Source organism: Carassius carassius, chromosome 37, assembly GCF_963082965.1.
Source record: "Carassius carassius chromosome 37, fCarCar2.1, whole genome shotgun sequence".
NCBI classification, from domain to species: domain Eukaryota; kingdom Metazoa; phylum Chordata; class Actinopteri; order Cypriniformes; family Cyprinidae; genus Carassius; species Carassius carassius.
This window is the reverse complement of record NC_081791.1, coordinates 6,758,134-6,778,594: the sequence shown is the minus strand read 5'-3', so window position 1 is coordinate 6,778,594 and position 20,461 is coordinate 6,758,134. Positions and strand designations below refer to the sequence as shown.

Below are 20,461 nucleotides of genomic sequence, written 5' to 3'. Positions count from 1 at the left end.
TAATAAAGAAAATTAATTCAAAACCATACTAGTATAGTAATATTTAATTAACACTGCTAATATTAACTAATGGAACTACTGTAGCATTCAACAATAACCTAACATTAACAAATATTAATAAATACAGTAACAAATGTATTGCGCATTATGCATTACCTAAAAATGAACTAATTATTGTAAAGTGTTATTGCAATGTTTAACCTAGTCTTGCATTACTGTTTTTTTTTAAGCTGTCGCAGATCACACTGGAGCTGTTTTGAGTCTGAAACATTCCTTTAAGCCTCATGAACGAAATGCCCATGTGCCATGTAGGATCACCCAGATCTCCTGCTCTGAATGTGTCCATCTGATGTACGGATTGTATTTCCTGTATTTGTGGCTTAGAAGCATGTGATGTAAAAGCACACGTTTTAGAAAGTTGTTTGGTGTTTTTTTAAAGTGTACAATTTGAATGTGAAAACTGACTCCGCACACCTTTCATTGGAAACCATCAACTAGTCATTCCTTGAAAACACAAGTCTCTAATTTTCCAGCAGGATGTGAATAAAAAATGAGGAGTGTATTGAGTCAAGTCTTTTTACATCACGACATCATTCTCAAACTGCCCTTCTGTAGTTACAGATGGAAAACTGACTCAGACCTGGTCGGTTCATAAAGGAAAATGCTGCTGACAGGAAGTGTTAAGACATGTCTTGACAGGTATTTCCTACCTGCATTTGCTTATATTGGACATTATCTAAGATGTTTTTCCAAGGACGCTTAATCCAACAAACCTTTTTATGATTCATTCTAGTTTGACAACCAACAAGACTTCACTTGCTAATAGTTCATGCTGCTATGTCAATGGTATGTTTGTTGCAGGTTAATTTGCTGCACAACTGGTAATATAATTAACTCGACAGTCTCTTTGCCATATATATATATATGCATATGTGAATGGAGACCTTAAATTAGAGTATATTGTGACAGACTGCAATGGTTTGTGTTAAATATCTCCGTGTGTGTTGTACTGAAGAAACAAAGTCACCTACATCTTGGATGCCCTGGGGGTAAGCAGATAAACATCACATTTTCATTTTTGGGTGAACTATCCCTTTAAATTTCATAGGGTGGCTAACTCTTTAACAGTATTTTTCACATTTGTTTTCCACATAAAATGCTTAACTAGAATGAAAATAATGTAACGATACAATATGAACAATCGTATCCACTCATAAGCTCCATTTTCTTCTTAATTAAATAAAATTGAGTATCAGTATACCAGATTTTCTTATTTTGCTTTTGAGAAATAAAACCCAGAGACGTTCTTGACAGGTTTGGTGAGATTTTATTACTTCATTTAGACATAAATGTAAAAAAAATCCTCTGAAAATCAAAATGTCACATTCTCAATATTCATACAATGTGTTCTATGTTCATTTAAAACAATAAAGGGAGTTGCTAATCATTTTCATTAGGAACCATTTTTTAAACAAAATGGGCTTTCAGTCTTTTATGATGACATTAAAGCTAAATTAGAATCTGAAAATCGTTTACGTGATTTTTATCAATGCATTAAACAACAACCAAAAATTATAAAAACAAAAATAAATCAAACATAATGGCACTTAGTGCTCATAAGGACATACTCATAAATTGACTCTGTCCACCTTAAATACACATGCACTTTTTTACACCATAGCCTTTTACATTTTATATAGTCTAAATCATAAAATATGGCACTAATACACTGCAAATCAAGTTAATACAAATTCATACAAGTAAACAATAATCATCTGCTGTGTCTTTTCCTCAAGATAATCACTAAAGTCTAGTCTACTGTGCAAGTTAACACAGACGGCTGTGTCTGTCAGTTCTGCATAGACTGTCATGTCTTACAAGACATGCAAATGCATAGCACACTTTCTAGCAAAGCGTCTCCTCAGGGCCCATGATGGCCGTTATTCAAATCACACTTAAAAGGGACAAAAAAGATGTATTAAGATGAAGAAACTACATGAAATTGTTTCCGAATGATCCCAGTTTTCCACCCTGACGTCATTTTCACAGCTTCCCAGAAAGGCAAAATGTTTCACAAATTCATGCCATCAATAAATATTCACAAATGGCTTTCCGGGAAGCCAACAATGGGCTAAAGTCCACAAATGTCACATAGTTGGACTGTATTTACAGTAACAGTGTGCTATCATTAGAAGCTTTTTTTGTATTTCTCAGGGTCCTGAGGTTTTTGTTTGTTTTGTTTTTTATTATTAACCTGAATCCCATAAAGTAAGATATATTTGATATTCATCATTGTCATCTTTGTGACAAATCCTGACGATGGTCTCTTAGCTGCACGTGTTCTGCAGCATATGATTAAAAACTGCTCACAAGGCATTTTGTTTAGCACTGAAGGAAACCCAAAGACCAGTATTATTCCACTGGCAGGTTTCGAGCGAAAAAGCCTTTTTCCATCCTTCCAGGAAACATCTGAGATCCCACGCCACTGCTGACCACGAGCAAGAGCAAAAATAAGACATTAGCCACACCCCCAAATATCTGTCTGTGACAGCGGTGTGTTTGACAGACAGTAAACTGCACTGGTTTAACTTACACAGGGCTGAATTTCCTCGTTTTTGCATCTGGTGCTTGTGGGATTGCCCCTTTCTCTCTTCTTTCTGCTGCCCGGTCCCTGTATTTCAGCTAAAATGGAGAGCGCCACCCAGAGGTCAATACTTCAAGAGTGTCAAAGCAATGAATTACAGAGAAAGAAATAGCAGTTAAAGTGGAAGTAGTTTTATTTTATTTTTTATGGTAGTTAGGTATCAGAAGAACTGAGCGCAGTATGTACCTCAGTTTCTGATTGCTCTTGTGTGTCTGACTGAGTCTCTCTGGCTCTCCTCTGCTCCAGGTTTTGCTGAACATTGATGAACAAATATCAACAATACAAACATACTGTTTTATTCTATTTATTTGACATTCAGAGTACTGTGTTTAGTTATTGCAGCCCCAATTATGATTTATACCTCCAAAAATAGAACCAAAATGAGACAAACATTTGAAATCAGACATTTGAACAATTTATCGCAAATGTTATTTTGCATTTGGGCTGAGGAATCCCGTGCTGTGTGCAAAGCTAATGAAGTTGTTCAAGATATTGTCAATGTTATTTTAGTATTTTTATATATATTGTTATCATAAATATAAATTACCTTAATTTTTATATATTGCACTTTTAATGTTAGTTATGTATTTGTAACATTGTAACGTGCTTTTGAAATTTGTATTCCTCTGTTTAAATAAATAAATAAATTAATTAATTTAAAAAAAAATATATATATATATATATATATATATTTTTTTTTTCAGGCTTAATTTAAAAACTTTAAAATTTAAATTCCAATTTTCTTATGAAATGATTTTTTTCATCTAATATTTATATTTTAATCTAATAATTTATATACAAGGTTTTTAATAGATTTGGCTTTAGTTAATAGTAAAACCATTTATTTATCTTTTATTTTTTACATAAACTAAATCCATAAAATCTCATGAAGAACAATAGACTAGAATGAAAGCCAGGCTGAGGATAGATATACATCTATTCAGTGGGTTGTGATGTTATCTCATGCGATTTTGATAAAATTGTAACTGACCAAGGAGCTTTACAGAAGGTGTATAAGAGCAGTCAGAAGTGACATGGCTGATGTTGGCAGATGTCAAGGCATCGTGTGCCGTGCAGGACTCACCCGGTGTAGCTCAGAGAGCTGCTGATGTCTGATCAGAGCCTCTTTACTGGGGAACTGTCTCCTGCACAGCAGACAGGCCAGCTTGGACCAGTATGTCAGTCTCTCCTCTCTCTCTCCGGCCTCCTCCTCGCTGTCTGTCTCTCCACTGTATCCTGCCACCAGACCCTGAGGAGGACTCTGCCGACTCTGAGACCAGACCCGCAGACAGAAACATTTATTTTTTGAACACTGCCGTGCCAATAACAGAAAAGGACCGAGTACAACATAGAAGATGCAAGTAGTGAGTCGCATGGTGAAATGCACAAAATGGAAACAAGACAAACACAAACACATGAAAATAAAAAAGTAATACAAGTAAAACAAAGCCATGTCTCAGCTTTGTTTGTGTTAAACTCTTTGGTCTTTGTTTTGTTGATTCTTTTTTTATTTTGCTATTATTGTTGCTGTTCATATTTACTGCTTTGTATATAATGTTAAATTCGTAAAATATAAAAACAAAAGGCCATAATGTAACAAAACTTATAAAGTAAATTCAACAAATAAAACCATAATGTAATTTAAGATAAAACAAAATCCATTATTAAATTAAATGAAAACCAAAAATCATAACATTAGGTAATCAAACCAAACCAAAAAACTAAACAAAATAGAAAATAAAATGAAATAAAACAAAACAAGAAACGAAACAAAACAAAAATGAAACGAAAGAAAACCTTGTCTTTCTTCTGGATGTTTGATGTGTTCCATCAGAATTTGAGGTTCCTCTTCCTTGCTTTGTATGTTCAAAAAGTAAAATATAAATATTTCAAATATAAAAAAAAAAACAAAGCCAATGATATTAAAGCAAAATTTGAATCTGAAAATATTTTTATTTATTTATTTTAGATTTAGATTTTTCATTGATTTTTATCAATGCATTAAGCAACAACAACACAACAAAGCAATACTTTAACAAAACAAAAATACTTGAACAAAAAATATAACGTAACATAAGATGAGAAATAATCCAAAATAAATTTGCAGATCCTGAGCACCACTGATAGTGGATTGCAGGAGGAATCCCAATACCAGCTCAACATCGTGATATCTATCAGCCATCAACGATGGCATCGAATGGCCCAACACGAATGAAAATCAAACATCATAACATAAGGTAACAATAAAAAACTAAAATCACACTTCTCTCTCTTCTGGATGTTTGCTCTGTTCTTGCTTTGTATGTTAAAAACGTAAAATAATGAACAACACGAAACAAAAACTATAATGAAGCATATCAAAACAACAAAAATATGAAACAAAATCAAACACCACACTATAACAATGAAAATAAAGCAAAACCAAAGAAAAGTGAAAAAGCAAGACAGAACGGACTTCTCTTTCTTCGGGATGTTTGATCTGTTCCAGCAGAATCTGCGGTCTCTCCAGAAGGGCCCCCTGTGGACAGGAACAAAACACCATCAGTTATTACTCTCGCTTTGGATCATATTAGTAATTGAGCCACGCATCAGATTGTTCTTAGGATTAGCAATGAAATTACAAAAAAAATTGAATATATTCAATGCAACAAAAATACTTTGATTCCGCAGGAACAATTCTTAGCCAATAATTCAAACATTATTGAAGAGACAAGTGAACAGCCAGTAAATGTACAAGCATAGATACATGCAACAGAACAATGTGACAAATAAGGTCAGCAGTATTCGGATCAACCACTATCAGTTATACAAATGAAAGAGGTGGGATTTTAAGAGCCTTTGCATTAATCAGACGTGTAAAAACCTTCATCTCCAGGACAGCGTAGCCTGCATCAGCGCTGGCAGATTCCCGTCGGTCATCAGATCTCCCCTGGGCCATCAGTCGAGAGTTAGTGCTCAGTGCTCGCCCATTCTCCTTCTGCCTGTTCAGAGTTTTGGCCCAGCGCTCCATGTCTTTGGCGATCTGAAGAGAAGTAGAAACACAACAGAGATACTCAATTTACATCACATCCCTTCAAAACCTCACTCTATAAACCTGAACGAGCACAGATGATTGGCACGCAGTGAGGCTGTACCTGCTGTGCCGTCTTACTCTTGGGCTTGTCCTTCTTGTCCTTGCTGCTGTTGGGAGCACCTGTAGGGTCAGAGGTCGCTCCTGTGGGGTCATCGGACGTCTGTGACGGGGCAGGAACATACGTGTGTCTTTCCCCATCCCAGTACATGTACTGCTGCGTATGGGGATTATAGTAGTACTAGAAGAACACCACAAAAACAAACAGCAACACTTTCAGTATCAATGTGCTTGAATAAGAAGCTGATTCCTGCCAAGATTCCTCAAAACTAGAAGTGTCCTGCTCCTGCTCCCTATGAAATACATCTGATTTCCCCCCCTAATTGAATTTATTTATTTATTTATTTTTACATTTGAATTTTTCAAGATTCCGTTTTTTTTTTTCTAGGCTCTATTTTAATGGTTACATTTAATTTAATTGATCAAAAAGCATGTATAATTAATTAAAATCATGAAACTTACAATATTACACAGCAATACGTTTAACAAAAACTAAATTTGTACAATTTTTTTTCGGTTTTCCATAAATTATCTGGATTCCATTTCAACAGTTTCATTAAATACTAATAATCAAAAGCATCTCTAATTAATTGATTTTTGTGGAAAATACAACCCCCCCCCCCCAGAAATACTATGTTGTGTATTTACATTATTTTGCTAAAACTTCTGGTTAATATTCATTTAAAAATAATGTTTTAATAATCATTGCATTAGTAGTAGTACTCATGGCTCTGAACCGGTTCAAGGAACCAAACAAAATTTTGACAGGAACAGAACAAGAACCAGAAACTAAATCAAATTTTATAGTTTCAAACAGAACCAAAAATTTGAAATGGCCATTAAGCGGTTAATAACATTATTTTACACTTCCATGTAATAATTGAAATGTGCTGTCAACGACCTCTGATAGAACGGCCTGCAAACGTAACGCTGATGCCAATGAATGAAATTCCTGCTCGGCTGTGAAATCAGAGTTGCCAAGTCTGTGTAGTATACCTGACTTTGGGCTTCTTTTTTTGTCAAGTTGCGTGAAATGTTTTTTTTTTTAAATCACGGGTCAAGGTTTTTTGGGCTTATTTTAAAAATGATGGTTGCTTGTTAGGGAAATCTGACAAGCAACTTTGTGTCTTTATTTAGGTTCGCCGTATTCTCCGATTGACACTCCGTCTGCTCAGTTAATAATATGTGCTGCAGCGTAATTTGCCAAACGTTACATCCCCCTTCTCCCCCTTACTGGAGAAAAATCTTTTTTTCACAAAGTGTGTTGACCTACTTTTGATTTATTCATCCTAAACTTGGCAAACTCTGTGACATTCCACATTATGCAATACATTCAGTTTTTATGACTGGATTCTGGGATTCCATCCACGTTTTCTACATTGCGAAAATTATAGTGCCCTATAGGGTGTCTCTTTCTGAGTTCTGAGTTCAAGCTAACGTGTAAGGCTGCACAGATGGCTTCATTACCTGTGAATTTGGGTCATAGTAGAGGCCTGTAAGAGGGTCGTAGTAATAGCCAGAGCTCTCATCGTACTGGTACGTGGATACGTCAGGATCAGCTGCAGGAAAAAGGAAATACAGCTGATGCACCTCATTCATATGAAACTGAATATGCACCGGAATTCATGAGGTTAGATTAAAAACAACTCTAAATCCAATGGGTCGGTTGCTTTTCTGCATTAACCAGTCATGAAATGTCATCTGATCTTCATCGCAAACACAGACTAACACATTGTGCTCAATGATCTCAGTGAACTAAGTTGTAGTTTATGTTTGTAAGTTTGTGTTCCTGTAGTTCAAGTGGTAGAGCATTATGTTAACAAGCGCAATGTTGGGGGTTCGAATCCCTAGGGAACATATGTTAGGAGAAAATTGTTAGCCTGAATGCAATGTAAAAGTGTCTGCTAAATGCATAAATTTAATTTAATTTAGTTTAACCATCTCCACTGAGATATTGGGCTCAAATGAAAGTGTAATGCAGCCAATGTGTGTTTCTTCACATGGCAGTATTTGTACGCCGTTTGCTGTCACTAAATCTGCCATCAACCCTTCTCAATGACAAATTAATAAATTCTAACATGCATCCTGAGCTTGCTGAAAACATGCACCTACACCACGTTTTTGTCATTTTAACCTGTTAGTCAGCACCCCCCATTATGGGACTCACAGCTGAAAGTGCTCTAACTAACTTATAATTGTAATAGTTTACTACTTGAGTGTGTTACAAACATAATTGTGGTGTCTTTAGAAAGAAGACCCTTTGGGCTTCACGTTTTATCAACCAGATTTGATAATGCTCAAAAATATTAAAAGTTATAGACACTGAAGTGCCTTGAATTTTTTTTACCACTCTTAAATATTTTTTTATTTGATATAAAAATACATGAAATAAGTCCTGGAGCAATCTAGAAAAGTAATGGGTTGAAAGCCACATGTCTCATGAGTTTCTATTTCAAATCTGAATAAAATATCATGAAAAATGAGACTCCTGCAAATATTTTTCTGAGACCATGTCTACACCCCCCACCCCCCCAAATATAAGAAAATATATTTCCCAATAGTATTGAAGGCTTCTACAAACTATTTAGTCAGTAAACATCCCACTACATAGTTTTTTTTCAATTATAAAACACTAGACATAAACTTAGACATCATATAAATGATTTATTTGAGCAGTAGAAAAATACAATAAGAATAATTTGAGTAAGAAAAATAAGAATAATAAGAAAAATAAAAAAAGATTTAACATTGTTTGCCAATATAGAACATCCTGAGATTGCTAGAGATGCATATTTTACAATGAATTACGATGCAAATAAGTGCTGATGTAATAACACAAATGTGCCGAAGTAAATAATCCACTCTCCCTATTCATATAGACCATAGACTGTAAAAAAAGATGGACGACTCGCCTTCGCTCTCTTCCATTGGTCAAAACTGAAGCTGCCAGTGTCCCGATATGGCGCTGACATCTTGGACTTGCGCCTGCGCAGATAGCGATCTAGGGACCAGTTCTGCGCAGTAGCTATGCGCAGTAGCAAGCAGGAAGTAAAGCCTTAAAGCCGCGAAATCAACGGCCCCGCCCCTGTGCCCCGCCCTCACTCTCCCTCGCAGAATGCACATACCGTAATCTGCACTGTTTTGGAAGTGGAGTCCTGCTCCTGGGAACTCTTTCTGCTCCGTTCCACTCCAATCTCATTAAAATAAGGTAAATACAATCTCCTCAGTCCTCCGAAGATCATGAAAAAAGCCTGTTGACGCTTCAGTGCCTCCTCGGCTCAGAGAGCTGTCAATCACGACGTCACACCACCGTTTTTAGAGCATTAAATAACTATCTAATAATCTAAAAAACAACTTATTTTAAAAACGAACACTTGAATTTACATTAGCGTGATACAAACTACAGTAAATGACAAAAAACAGCTTCAGAAAAAAGATATTTGAAGGGTAATTTAATTGATTAGTTGGTCTCGCGTCCCATTGAATAACATGGGGAGGCGGGGTTTATGACCTATACTAGGACCACTCACCAGGGGGCGATCGAGACGTTTTGGCTTCACTTTTCAGGGCTTGTGCGGCACGCTTGATATAGACGCGTTCACTTTGATAGCCGTGACCATTCAGTAATAGCGAGCTGATTTGGGCTGATTTGCACTCAAACAGATGGTAATCATGCACATACATTCACATTCAACATAAAACACACTCTCACATATATAAAAACTCTCTAAAATAAAAAGAAAGACAGGAATTTGCGATCGCTGTAAGTTCCGCCTCCATCAGCTGACAGGTGCGTCAGAGCGCGTCACCAGCTCTCAGGAGAGAGCGCCAAATTCAAATAAACTATTTTCCGCCTATTTTTCATTCATTCTTTTTTCCGGTGGATCGTCTCATTCTGTTTGTGACACAGTACGCTGCAAAACCACGCCGTGTTTTTACTACCAAGACGCAGTTTCCGACCGTGAGTTATTCCATAACGGACACAAACAATTCTGTCCCTGAAGAAATGAAATGTAAACAAAGGAATTATGATCCATATTACAACGTTATTGCTTCGTTGGACTAAATGTGCTTCATGAGATGATGTTCAGTGGACCCTTACCCTTCTAACTAAACCGGGATTTACAGCTGTGGATGTGTTTATGACTCGTTATTACGACGGATCTGGTATGTACAGCGTTTTCAATGTTTATTTTTTTATGTGTACTGCTTACACAAATGTAGCAAATACAGTCTTTATAAGCTTTCCATTGAAAAACAGCGATCTGTCTTGATGCTTGATGCTTGAGGCTTAGATCTTTACATTGATACATAGTTTGTCAAGATTAAATTTGTCCTGTTTCATTTAATCTATTCATAATCACTTGCATGTGCGTGTGGGAGAGGCTTTGAGGACGAGGACGTTCTGGTGCAGGTTAACAGGTTTTAACAGGAAGACATACATGTAATTACAATTAATATTAGGAATGTCACTGTTTAGCTTTTGAGAGAAGTTTTTGATTTTAACCAATTTTTATAATATAAAGTGTGTTTATATTTATGATAATACAATAAATGAGGAAATTAGGTCAAATAAACCTTATGCATGGTTGTAGGTGAAACTACAATCATTCTGATATAGTTTCTCAAATGACAACAATCATAATCAGTAATCTTCATAATAATTATGATTATCAGTTTAACCATTAGGCAGCATAAAAACGTGAAGTTTTATTTGACAAAAGAAAAAAAGACTAAACCTTGACTAACAAAAAGAGGCTATATTGAAAATGATAAAGACAAAAAAAAGACATTTGACAGAGGACTAACATAAAATAAAAGACAGCTGACATAATTAACACTAGTTGACATTCTTGTTCTAGTTTACTGCACATTTTTGGTCAAATAAAAGTTAAAGGTACAGTTCACCCAAAAATGAAAACTCTGTCATGAATGACTCACCCTCATGTCATTCCAAACCCGTAAGACCTCCGTTCATCTTCAGAACTAGGATTAGTTTGAATATTATCAATTTTGATTCTGCTTATTCAGAGGTGGGTAGTAACGAGTTACATTTACTTCGTTACATTTACTTGAGTAATTTTTTGGGGTAACTAATACTTTTCGGAGTATATTTAAAGATGGGTACTTTATACTCTTACTTGAGTAAATTTTTGGGGAAAAATCTGTACTTTTACTTCGTTACTGTGGGCGACGCTCCTCTCGTTACTTTATCTTAATGCAATAAATGTTATAAATGCTTCAGTTTATTCCAAACGCGCCGTCTACTTTTCTCTGGACAATGAGCGATGCCCATTCGCAAATGATTCATTTCTTTTGAGTCAACTCTGTTCAAAGGCTTGATCAAACCAATTGGCAAACGAGTGAATTGGTTCATGAATCAGTTTGAATGAGTCGTTCAATTCGCTGCCGCACACGCGCTGAGCGTCTGAAGCGGTTCACTCAGAGTTGTAACGTTTAACATCAGCAGCGTTGAAAACGTGGCTATGGAACTGCACTGAATTGAAATCTGCAAAGGCTATTATTTGCTAGCGCTGGAGATCCTTATTAGATGAACACCGCGTGTGCTGTCTACTGTTTAACAGGTAATAACTTGGGCTACATTCGATTACAGTACACGATACCACTGTGACATTAGTTTGTTGTACGTGTGTGGCTTATAACAGAGGGGAGTCAAGTTGAATGCAGCTTCCAAAAGACAAAAAATAGCCGATTAAGATTTTATTAATTTTAATACAATCACACCGGCGTGAGTACGTTCAGCAAGTCATGTCATCAGCTGCTAAATTCAGATCTGTGATCGATTGCTGGCGCTGAGCCAGAGATAGATGTGTTTTTACAGCGCTGTGCATTATAACCAATCACACATGATTCCTTTGAGCTTATTAAAGCATTGGCCAATCAGAGGTGTTCCGATGAGTCATCGCTGAAATGCCGGTGCTTCCTTCACTCGCTCACTGACTGAATACCTCTTTCTGGCGAATTCTCTCGCAGGAACAACAAAGTGCAGATGTGTGTACGAATCTTTAATTAAGATATTGATTTCACAGTGTTAACAGTTTCAGTGATTTTAATGGGAGTTTCTGAGAGTGATTGAAATCTAGACTGTCAGTGAAAATGATCTTTAATAATGTAAATGTTATTTGCTCTCTTTCTGAACAATGAAAGATTAGTAGAAATATTTATATCACATTAACTTTCAATGTTAAATTCACATTTAATATAAAGTCAGTCGTATTAAAAATATGTTATGGCATGACACCTATATCTGTTACTTAAGTAAACAGACAGGGTTTTATAATAAATTACATAAATTGGAGTAAAGGCTGATGAAATATATACATTTATACACGCACACATACATTACATACATTTTATCTATATATCTAAATAAAAATAGGCTCAGTATATATGACCCAAAGTAACTAGTAACTAACTACTTGAGTAGATTTTTTATCCGATACTCTTTTACTCTTACTCAAGTAACTATTCAAGACTAGTACTTTTACTTTTACTTGAGTAAATATTTCTAGAAGTACTTTTACTTTTACTTGAGTACAGTTTTTGGGTACTCTACCCACCTCTGTGCTTATCGCTTCAAATTACTCTCAAAATGTGATTTACTCTGTTTTGAATGCTACCGTACACATCAGAGTTTATATCCAAACTACAAACTTTAATCCCAGTACTTCTGTGATTATTTGAATGTTTGTAACGCAGAAATGATGATACTGTGTGGGTGAAAAGACTGTGAAGCTGCTCTCTTTAGGTCAGCGGCAGCGCAAACACAGATTTAATGTTCACTGCTGCAATCGTACATTGCAAGAACGAACCACAACATTGTATCAAACATCAAATAAAGATGAATCACTGTTAGGAATAGAACATTGTTTGAATCATGTTTGTGATCTTTAAAGCTGTAGTCATTAACTTTTTTTGGTTTAAAAATGATCCGAAAACAATATTTGAGCAAGTGCATAACCAGCCAGTGTTCAAAAAGTATCCGATTTCTGACCTTAAGTATCTCATTCTGGAATTGGAATCGATTTCCGATTCCCAACCCTGTTTGCAACACAAATCAAATAAAGATATGTTTGTTTCTTTGCATAAAAAAATATTCTTTTAGTTTCATAAAGTTACGGTTGATCCATTGGTGTCACATGGACTATTTTAAAGATGTCCTTACTGCCTTTCTGGGCCTGGAACGTGTCAGTTGTGTTGCTGTCTATGGAGGGTCAGAAAGCTCTCGGATTTCATCAAGAATATCTTGATTTGTGTTCTGAAGATGAACGAAGGTCTTACAGGTTTGAACAGGTGGGTGGTGTGCTTACGGTACTGCTGGCACTCCAGAGCGGTTCCAGGTGTGGCAGGCTGGTTTGGGGTAGCAGGCTGAGGTTTCCCAATGATTTCCACCAGGGCCTTAAAAAAAAAACACACACACACACACACAGTAAAAGAATGACAATTAATGCTTCAGAAAAGCAAAAGCTTGAAACTTAATTGTAACAAAGTAAATCAACTTCTGAATGAACAGGAATAACAGAAAACTACCTGATGGGCTTGTGTGGAGGCTGTAGTGGTCTGGGATGCTGCAAGCGCCAATATGGAGGTAGCACCTCTTTCTCCTGTGAACAGATACAGATTCACACTTACTGCAATACAAGACTCGTGTGCTTACAGCAGATGTACGTGAGCTGTGGTTATACCTGTACAGGCTGTTCCTCCATCAGTAGCACCTAATGTTGTGTGGCTGGTCAGTAGCGCAGGCACTGGCCCTTTAAAGGCTTGCGCCTCTGCACTGAAGACCTGCACGGGCTCCTGCCCAAACACAGCTGCTGCCGCCCCCTGCTGGTGCACACTGACATCACCGCTCTGAGCTGCTGCAGAGAGCTGGCTCGTCTGGAACAATAACCAGTGGTCACCATCTCAACACTGATTTATTTTATTTACTAATAAACTAAAGACTTTTTGACGAATATGTAATTTTCCATTATGAAAACATTGAAAATAATGATGCACCAAAATGCATAGGGGAAATTTTGTATGTATTTTATTGGTTTCACATGAACTGTTTGGGAGGGTCAAAATCATTGACAAAAATTGTGACTTTTAAAACAATAGTTTACCCAAAAATGAAATGAATGTCAATAATTACTCATCCTCATGTCGTTCATTTTTGGGTGGACTATCTCTTTAATTTGTGCTTTTGCAATGGCACATTTTGAATGTGTCTGTCTATGCACACAACATGGTTAAACTACTAACTACCATTTTATTTTCACTTTCAGATTTTGGCAAATTGTAACTTACATTTTAGTTTCAGTGTTTTCTTTTTAAAAAATCAGTGCATCACTACTTGAAATGGCTAGTACAGTTTTATGGCAATATTCAACAACAGTTTAATCTAAACATTCTTGATTCTGATTGGTTAAGATGAAATAGAACCAAGTTTGAATATAACAGTTACATATCACAGAATTGTTCCCCACTTCTGTTTTGTGCATTTTTAACTAATAACAGTCACAGCCCAAAAACATCTTCAGCTAGACAAATGTACCTGTGGTAACTATGGCATAAGCAGAATAAACTAACATTGATGTACTCTGCTGCCACTGTGTGCACTTTCATTTTAAACCATTCGACATCTAAAGTTCATTTTTTCATCCATATTAGTATTTATGTAGTTAATCAAGTATAGTTTGCCTGCGTTGTGTGTACCTGAGTGACGGCCCACTGAGCTGCAGCTATAGCTGTACTCGCTACTGACCCCACACTCACCCGATTCCCATCCGTCAGAAAAACATCACTGAGAGACAGAGAGTGAACTCATTAAACTCTACCCCATACATTATTACAGTAATGAGGTGTACTGTACACATTCTCTCATGTGTGGCTTCACTGCATTTTCCTATCACACAACTATGACGTCAGCGTAACGCTGCAGGATCAGTATCAGAACAGCATGAACTCGTACCGTTTGGAGCCCTTAGCAAACTCCACAGAAATGAGCTTTCCATCGATAGAGAGAGAAGGCCGCAGGGACTGGAGGATCTGAAGAAGCTGAGAAGCCTCCTAAAACACACAATATAATACCTGCTCGTGATAGTCTTACACATATGGTTTGTAGCCAGATGTACTGTCATTGTCTTACCACAATAGTAGTGAGTTGCAGAAAAGCAAACCCTCGGTTGAGCTGCGTCTGTTTGTCTTTGATGAGCCGTACATTTGAAGGTGAGAGAGTAGCAAACGGGGCCAGAGCAGACAAAATGGCCTCCAGTGTTGTATGCGGTCCCAGATTCCTCAAAATCAAGGCTGAAGAGGATAGATGTGAATACAGTGTCTTACCCAGATGAAAGTGTTAAAGGCATAGTTCACCCGAAAACGAAAATTTGCTGTTCAAATACTCACCCACAAACAATTATTATTTTTTCTTCAGAATTTCATCTGGTGATTCATAAAATGCAAGTCAATGGCTACCGTCACTTTGAGAGTCAAACGCAAAATGAATACCTATGGATCCTGATGATATTTTGAGGTCTTATGAAGCAAAATGATCTGTGCAGTAACAGGCAATGTGGAAATTGGACTCTTTTCCATGAACTGCTTCTCTTGGACCGTTTATTTTAATCAACTAGTTCAAATCATTGATTAATTTATGTAATCACACAATGACGTCACGAATGCCCAAAGCAGCGGCGGAGCGGGGGGGTGGATAATGGGGCTTAAGCCCCAAATGTTTTGTCAAAAGTCCCGAATCTTTTAGTTTTTTTTTAAATAACTTAAACTTTGTTTCATTTCCTCTCAGTCTTTCAGAGGAGTATGCTCCTCGGACCCCCTAGGTTTGGGCTAAGCCCCGAATGTTTACATCGTCTGGCTCCGCCCCTGGCCCAAAGCACCCAATAATCATGTAAAAAGCAGGTGTTTTACTTGCCTAAAGCATATAAAGTGAATAAACTTGTCTTCATTAGCTCACCTTTTTACATAAACCATGAAAAACCATCAAAAGGCTCTGAGCCTCTGGATTACAGTAATAATGTTGTAAATAACATTACATTTCTTGCACAGACTGGTCGTTTCATTTCATAAGACCTCAATATATGATTAGGAGCCATGGGTATTAATTTTGTGTGGCGTGATATGCTTTTTTGCCTCTCTAAGTGACGGTAGCCATTTACTTTTATGAAAAAACGTATTTACTGTTTTACTGTAGAAAAGAGTCATATACATCTTGGATGGCCTGAGGACGAGTAAATTAGCAGCGAATTTAAATCTTTGGGTGAACCATCCCTATAAATGTGTGTCTAACTTACTGTCATTGGCCACCTCTGCAGCCGAGGACGAGGAACTGAAGTTGATTAGTGGAGCTGCTGTCTGGTATATGGCTGGAAGGGGCAGTAAACCCTGAGCTGAGTCCTTTAACTGCCCCAGAGGTAAACTATATTTCAACTCAGCCTCTGAAAACAAAGGGCAATATGCACAAGGCTTTACATTCATAGCCATGTTTTTACCATGCTGTCACAAATAACTGCAACAAATTAATTTGAATTCACACCTGATTTTGGAACTCCGCATTTGAAACACTTTTCTCTTCGTTTGAAGTTCTGCGCTCCACACTGTGAATCGAAACAGATGTTTGGGTAAACACAAGAACGTTTTGTTTAATTAAAGGACAAAACAAACTAAATATCTGCCATAATTTATTTTCCCCTTATGTCATTCCAAATCCATAACAAAAAGTTTAAACAAAAAGTTTATAAACACATCGTAAATGTATTCCATGTGAATAGAGCAGTTTAATCCAAGTCTTTTGAATCCCTTTGTTTCTGACATAAATGTTAATCAATATACAAAAAATGCACTATTACTTGTATGTTTTTCCACTTGATCAATTATTGTGACATAATCGATATAATTGTAATATTTAAATATATAAATATAGTAAACAGCTGTGCTCTATGAATATTTATTGATCGTTTATATGTAAATAAAAGCCCAAATCTAATGGCGTTCAATCATACAATGCTATCTGAAAGTGTCTCTTCAGAAATCTTGGATTAAACCGCTCAATCATATGGATTAATTTTATTATAAGTCTTTTTGAAAGCCAATGGACAAATATCTCTCATGTTTCAATAAAGATATCTCCATATGGGTTTGGAACAATATGATGGTAAATGATGACAGAATTTTAATTTTTAAAGGCATACTTATTCAACAACTAATTAAACTGAAATAAAGTGACCTTATTGCAGAGCCAGTCTTCATTAGCACGAGGCTTTGGGTCACTGTAGTGCATAGAGACTCGCTGTCCCAATATAGAGAGCACTCTCTGAAAGTGAGACACAGGAAGAGAGGGGGCAAAAAAGAGGGTAAATTTCATTTTCAGGGTGGAATTGGCAGACTTGAGACCTCATCTCACACAAGAGGGGAGGAGAAGACTGGATAAAAGAGAGAGAGGAAGACAGATATCACCATCAGCTTGAGAGGACTCAGAAAGACGTGTGTGAGAGAGTGTGTGCAGACACCCTCTCTGGCCAGAAGCCTCAACCTCCCCCATTCAGGGGAACAAAAACAGGTCCCGCTCACTCTTGCCCACCCTGGATACCCACATTAAGCCACAAATAAAACACCAAGACAGAAGTTTCACAAAAGCAAATTCATACAGCGATGAAAGGACATGTAAAATAAAGAACCTGAGACAAAAATAAGTCTTCTCTAAATAAATTTAAAAACTTTCCTCTTCAAGCTGTACTTCATACTAGCATTAAAGAGATAAACAACCCAAAAATTTAAATAAATAGCTGTCTTCACTCACCCTTGGGTCATCTAAGACGTAAATCCAAAAAGATACAGTTCAGAAGAATGATTTGTTTGTGAACAAATCACTCCGGACCATCTGTCTGAGGTTCTGGATTACTGATAATAATGTTGTAAATGATTCAGTTTCTTGCACAGACTGATTGTTTCACTTCATAAGACCTCAATATATTGGCAGGAGACACATGGGTATTCATTTTGTGTTGCCTGTATATGTTTTCTTGACTCTTTAAATGACATTAGCCATTGACTTCATCACAAAAGGACCATGGTTTCAGCTAAACATCTTATTTTCTCTTCTAACGAAGAAAAAAGTCACTTGCATCTTGGATGGCCTGAGGGTGAATACATTAACAGCAAATTGTCATTCTGGAGGAAGTATCCCTTTACAACCCGAATTCCAGAAAAGTTGGGACGTTTTTTAAATTTTAATAAAATGAAAACTAAAAGAATTTAAAATCACATGAGCCAATATTTTATTCACAATAGAACATAGATAACGTAGCAAATGTTTAAACTGAGAAAGTTTACAATTTTATGCACTTAATTAGCTCATTTAAAATTTAATGCCTGCTACAGGTCTCAAAATAGTTGGCACGGGGGCAACAAATGGCTAAAAAAGCAAGCAGTTTTGAAAAGATTCAGCTGGGAGAACATCTAGTGATTAATTAAGTTAATTGATATCAGGTCTGTAACATGATTAGCTATAAAAGCTTTGTCTTAGAGAAGCAGAGTCTCTCAGAAGTAAAGATGGGCAGAGGCTCTCCAATCTGTGAAAGACTGCGTAAAAAAATTGTGGAAAACTTTAAAAACAATGTTCCTCAACGTCAAATTGCAAAGGCTTTGCAAATCTCATCATCTACAGTGCATAACATCATCAAAAGATTCAGAGAAACTGGAGAAATCTCTGTGCGTAAGGGACAAGGCCGGAGACCTTTATTGGATGCCCGTGGTCTTCGGGCTCTCAGACGACACTGCATCACTCATCGGCATGATTGTGTCAATGACATTACTAAATGGGCCCAGGAATACTTTCAGAAACCACTGTCGGTAAACACAATCCGCCGTGCCATCAGCAGATGCCAACTAAAGCTCTATCATGCAAAAAGGAAGCCATATGTGAACATGGTCCAGAAGCGCCGTCGTGTCCTGTGGGCCAAGGCTCATTTAAAATGGACTATTTCAAAGTGGAATAGTGTTTTATGGTCAGACGAGTCCAAATTTGACATTCTTGTTGGAAATCACGGACGCCGTGTCCTCCGGGCTAAAGAGGAGGGAGACCTTCCAGCATGTTATCAGCGTTCAGTTCAAAAGCCAGCATCTCTGATGGTATGGGGGTGCATAAGTGCATACGGTATGGGCAGCTTGCATGTTTTGGAAGGCTCTGTGAATGCTGAAAGGTATATAAAGGTTTTAGAGCAACATATGCTTCCCTCCAAACAATGTCTATTTCAGGGAAGGCCTTGTTTATTTCAGCAGGACAATGCAAAACCACATACTGCAGCTATAACAACAGCATGGCTTCGTCGTAGAAGAGTCCGGGTGCTAACCTGGCCTGCCTGCAGTCCAGATCTTTCACCTATAGAGAACATTTGGTGCATCATTAAACGAAAAATACGTCAAAGACGACCACAAACTCTTCAGCAGCTGGAAATCTATATAAGGCAAGAATGGGACCAAATTCCAACAGCAAAACTCCAGCAACTCATAGCCTCAATGCCCAGACGTCTTCAAACTGTTTTGAAAAGAAAAGGAGATGCTACACCATGGTAAACATGCCCCGTCCCAACTATTTTGAGACCTGTAGCAGAAATCAAAATTGAAAGAGCTCATTTTGTGCATAAAATTGTAAACTTTCTCAGTTTAAACATTTGCTATGTTATCTATGTTCTATTGTGAATAAAATATTGGCTCATGTGATTTGAAAGTCTTTTCTCTAGTTTTCATTTTATTAAAATTTAAAAAACGTCCCAACTTTTCCGGAATTCAGGTTGTAATAAAACATCCTTAACATAACTGAAGACTTGTAGAAAACCAACAACTGACCAATTACCTGATTTTGAGCACTTCATAGGCCTGGTATAAAGACAAACAACATGACCCTGTACTTGTGTAGATAAAACATTATGCCTAGATATTGTTCCATGTTCAACTATTTGCTGTGTAGCACCTCATTATTCTCAACCAATACAAAAACAACATTTTCTCAGCATTTTTAACATCAGTTTTTGGGCTAGTAACTTAAAGTTTGTCATTTCAAATCCCATTTAGACTACAGACCAACCACAGTCCATTCACAAACCATCTTCATCATGCTACACGCAAGCACTGGCTAAAATAGTCAATTCAAAATCTGGCTGCTATACCAGAAATACCAGAAATCAGTGTGCACAGCATGAAACAAACTGAGGTTTAGGTTTAAGTATTCGTTGCCTACTTTACTTAAAAGAATAGTTCATCCAAAAATGAAAATTCAGTTATCATTTTCTCTCTCCATTAGCAGCAAGAACATTCGATATCCATGCTAATTTCTAACGGTTTTTATATGTGAAGTAACAAGTACTTGTTACTTCTGTGAAGACTTCTGGTCAAAGTCTAGTTTTCTTCAGTCTTCTCCAGAGTTTTCTGTGCAATTGTAAGGGGAAACAAAGGCATCATTATTTGGATCAGATTATATTCCAGATGGTCTATTATTGTGGCATCATTAGCACAAATTGTAACTGTCAAACAAACTCTTCCTGTCCAATTGGCCAGTTCTTAGTCAGAATAAGCTGCAATCTTCGCCAAGTAGGTTTACTTCAGATATTTTGAGGGGAACGTCCCTATAATGAGTGCACCATAAGTAAACTTAAAAATAATGAATACATTTA

At 36.8% G+C, this 20,461-nt stretch overlaps 1 protein-coding gene across 2 annotated transcripts in view; it reads right to left on the bottom strand.

Annotated features, from left to right (window-relative positions):
• Positions 1–1,948: 1,948 nt before the first annotated feature.
• LOC132117897 (RNA-binding protein 10-like) overlaps positions 1,949–20,461 on the bottom strand; it is a 31,107-nt gene continuing 12,594 nt past the window's right edge. Inside the window, exons 7-23 of one of the 2 annotated variants that reach the window (XM_059527242.1) lie at positions 17,017–17,103; positions 16,327–16,387; positions 16,085–16,228; positions 14,926–15,086; positions 14,749–14,846; positions 14,493–14,580; positions 13,481–13,673; positions 13,326–13,399; positions 13,106–13,193; positions 7,242–7,333; positions 5,779–5,955; positions 5,508–5,666; positions 5,100–5,162; positions 3,729–3,905; positions 2,831–2,896; positions 2,594–2,682; positions 1,949–2,488 (exon numbers count right to left, since the gene is read on the bottom strand). In XM_059527242.1, coding sequence (XP_059383225.1) covers positions 2,413–2,488; positions 2,594–2,682; positions 2,831–2,896; positions 3,729–3,905; positions 5,100–5,162; positions 5,508–5,666; positions 5,779–5,955; positions 7,242–7,333; positions 13,106–13,193; positions 13,326–13,399; positions 13,481–13,673; positions 14,493–14,580; positions 14,749–14,846; positions 14,926–15,086; positions 16,085–16,228; positions 16,327–16,387; positions 17,017–17,103 — 1,893 coding nt within the window. In that variant the 3' untranslated portion in view covers positions 1,949–2,412. The remainder of the gene's footprint in view (positions 2,489–2,593; positions 2,683–2,830; positions 2,897–3,728; positions 3,906–5,099; positions 5,163–5,507; positions 5,667–5,778; positions 5,956–7,241; positions 7,334–13,105; positions 13,194–13,325; positions 13,400–13,480; positions 13,674–14,492; positions 14,581–14,748; positions 14,847–14,925; positions 15,087–16,084; positions 16,229–16,326; positions 16,388–17,016; positions 17,104–20,461) is intronic. The other variant, XM_059527243.1, reaches the window with a different exon arrangement.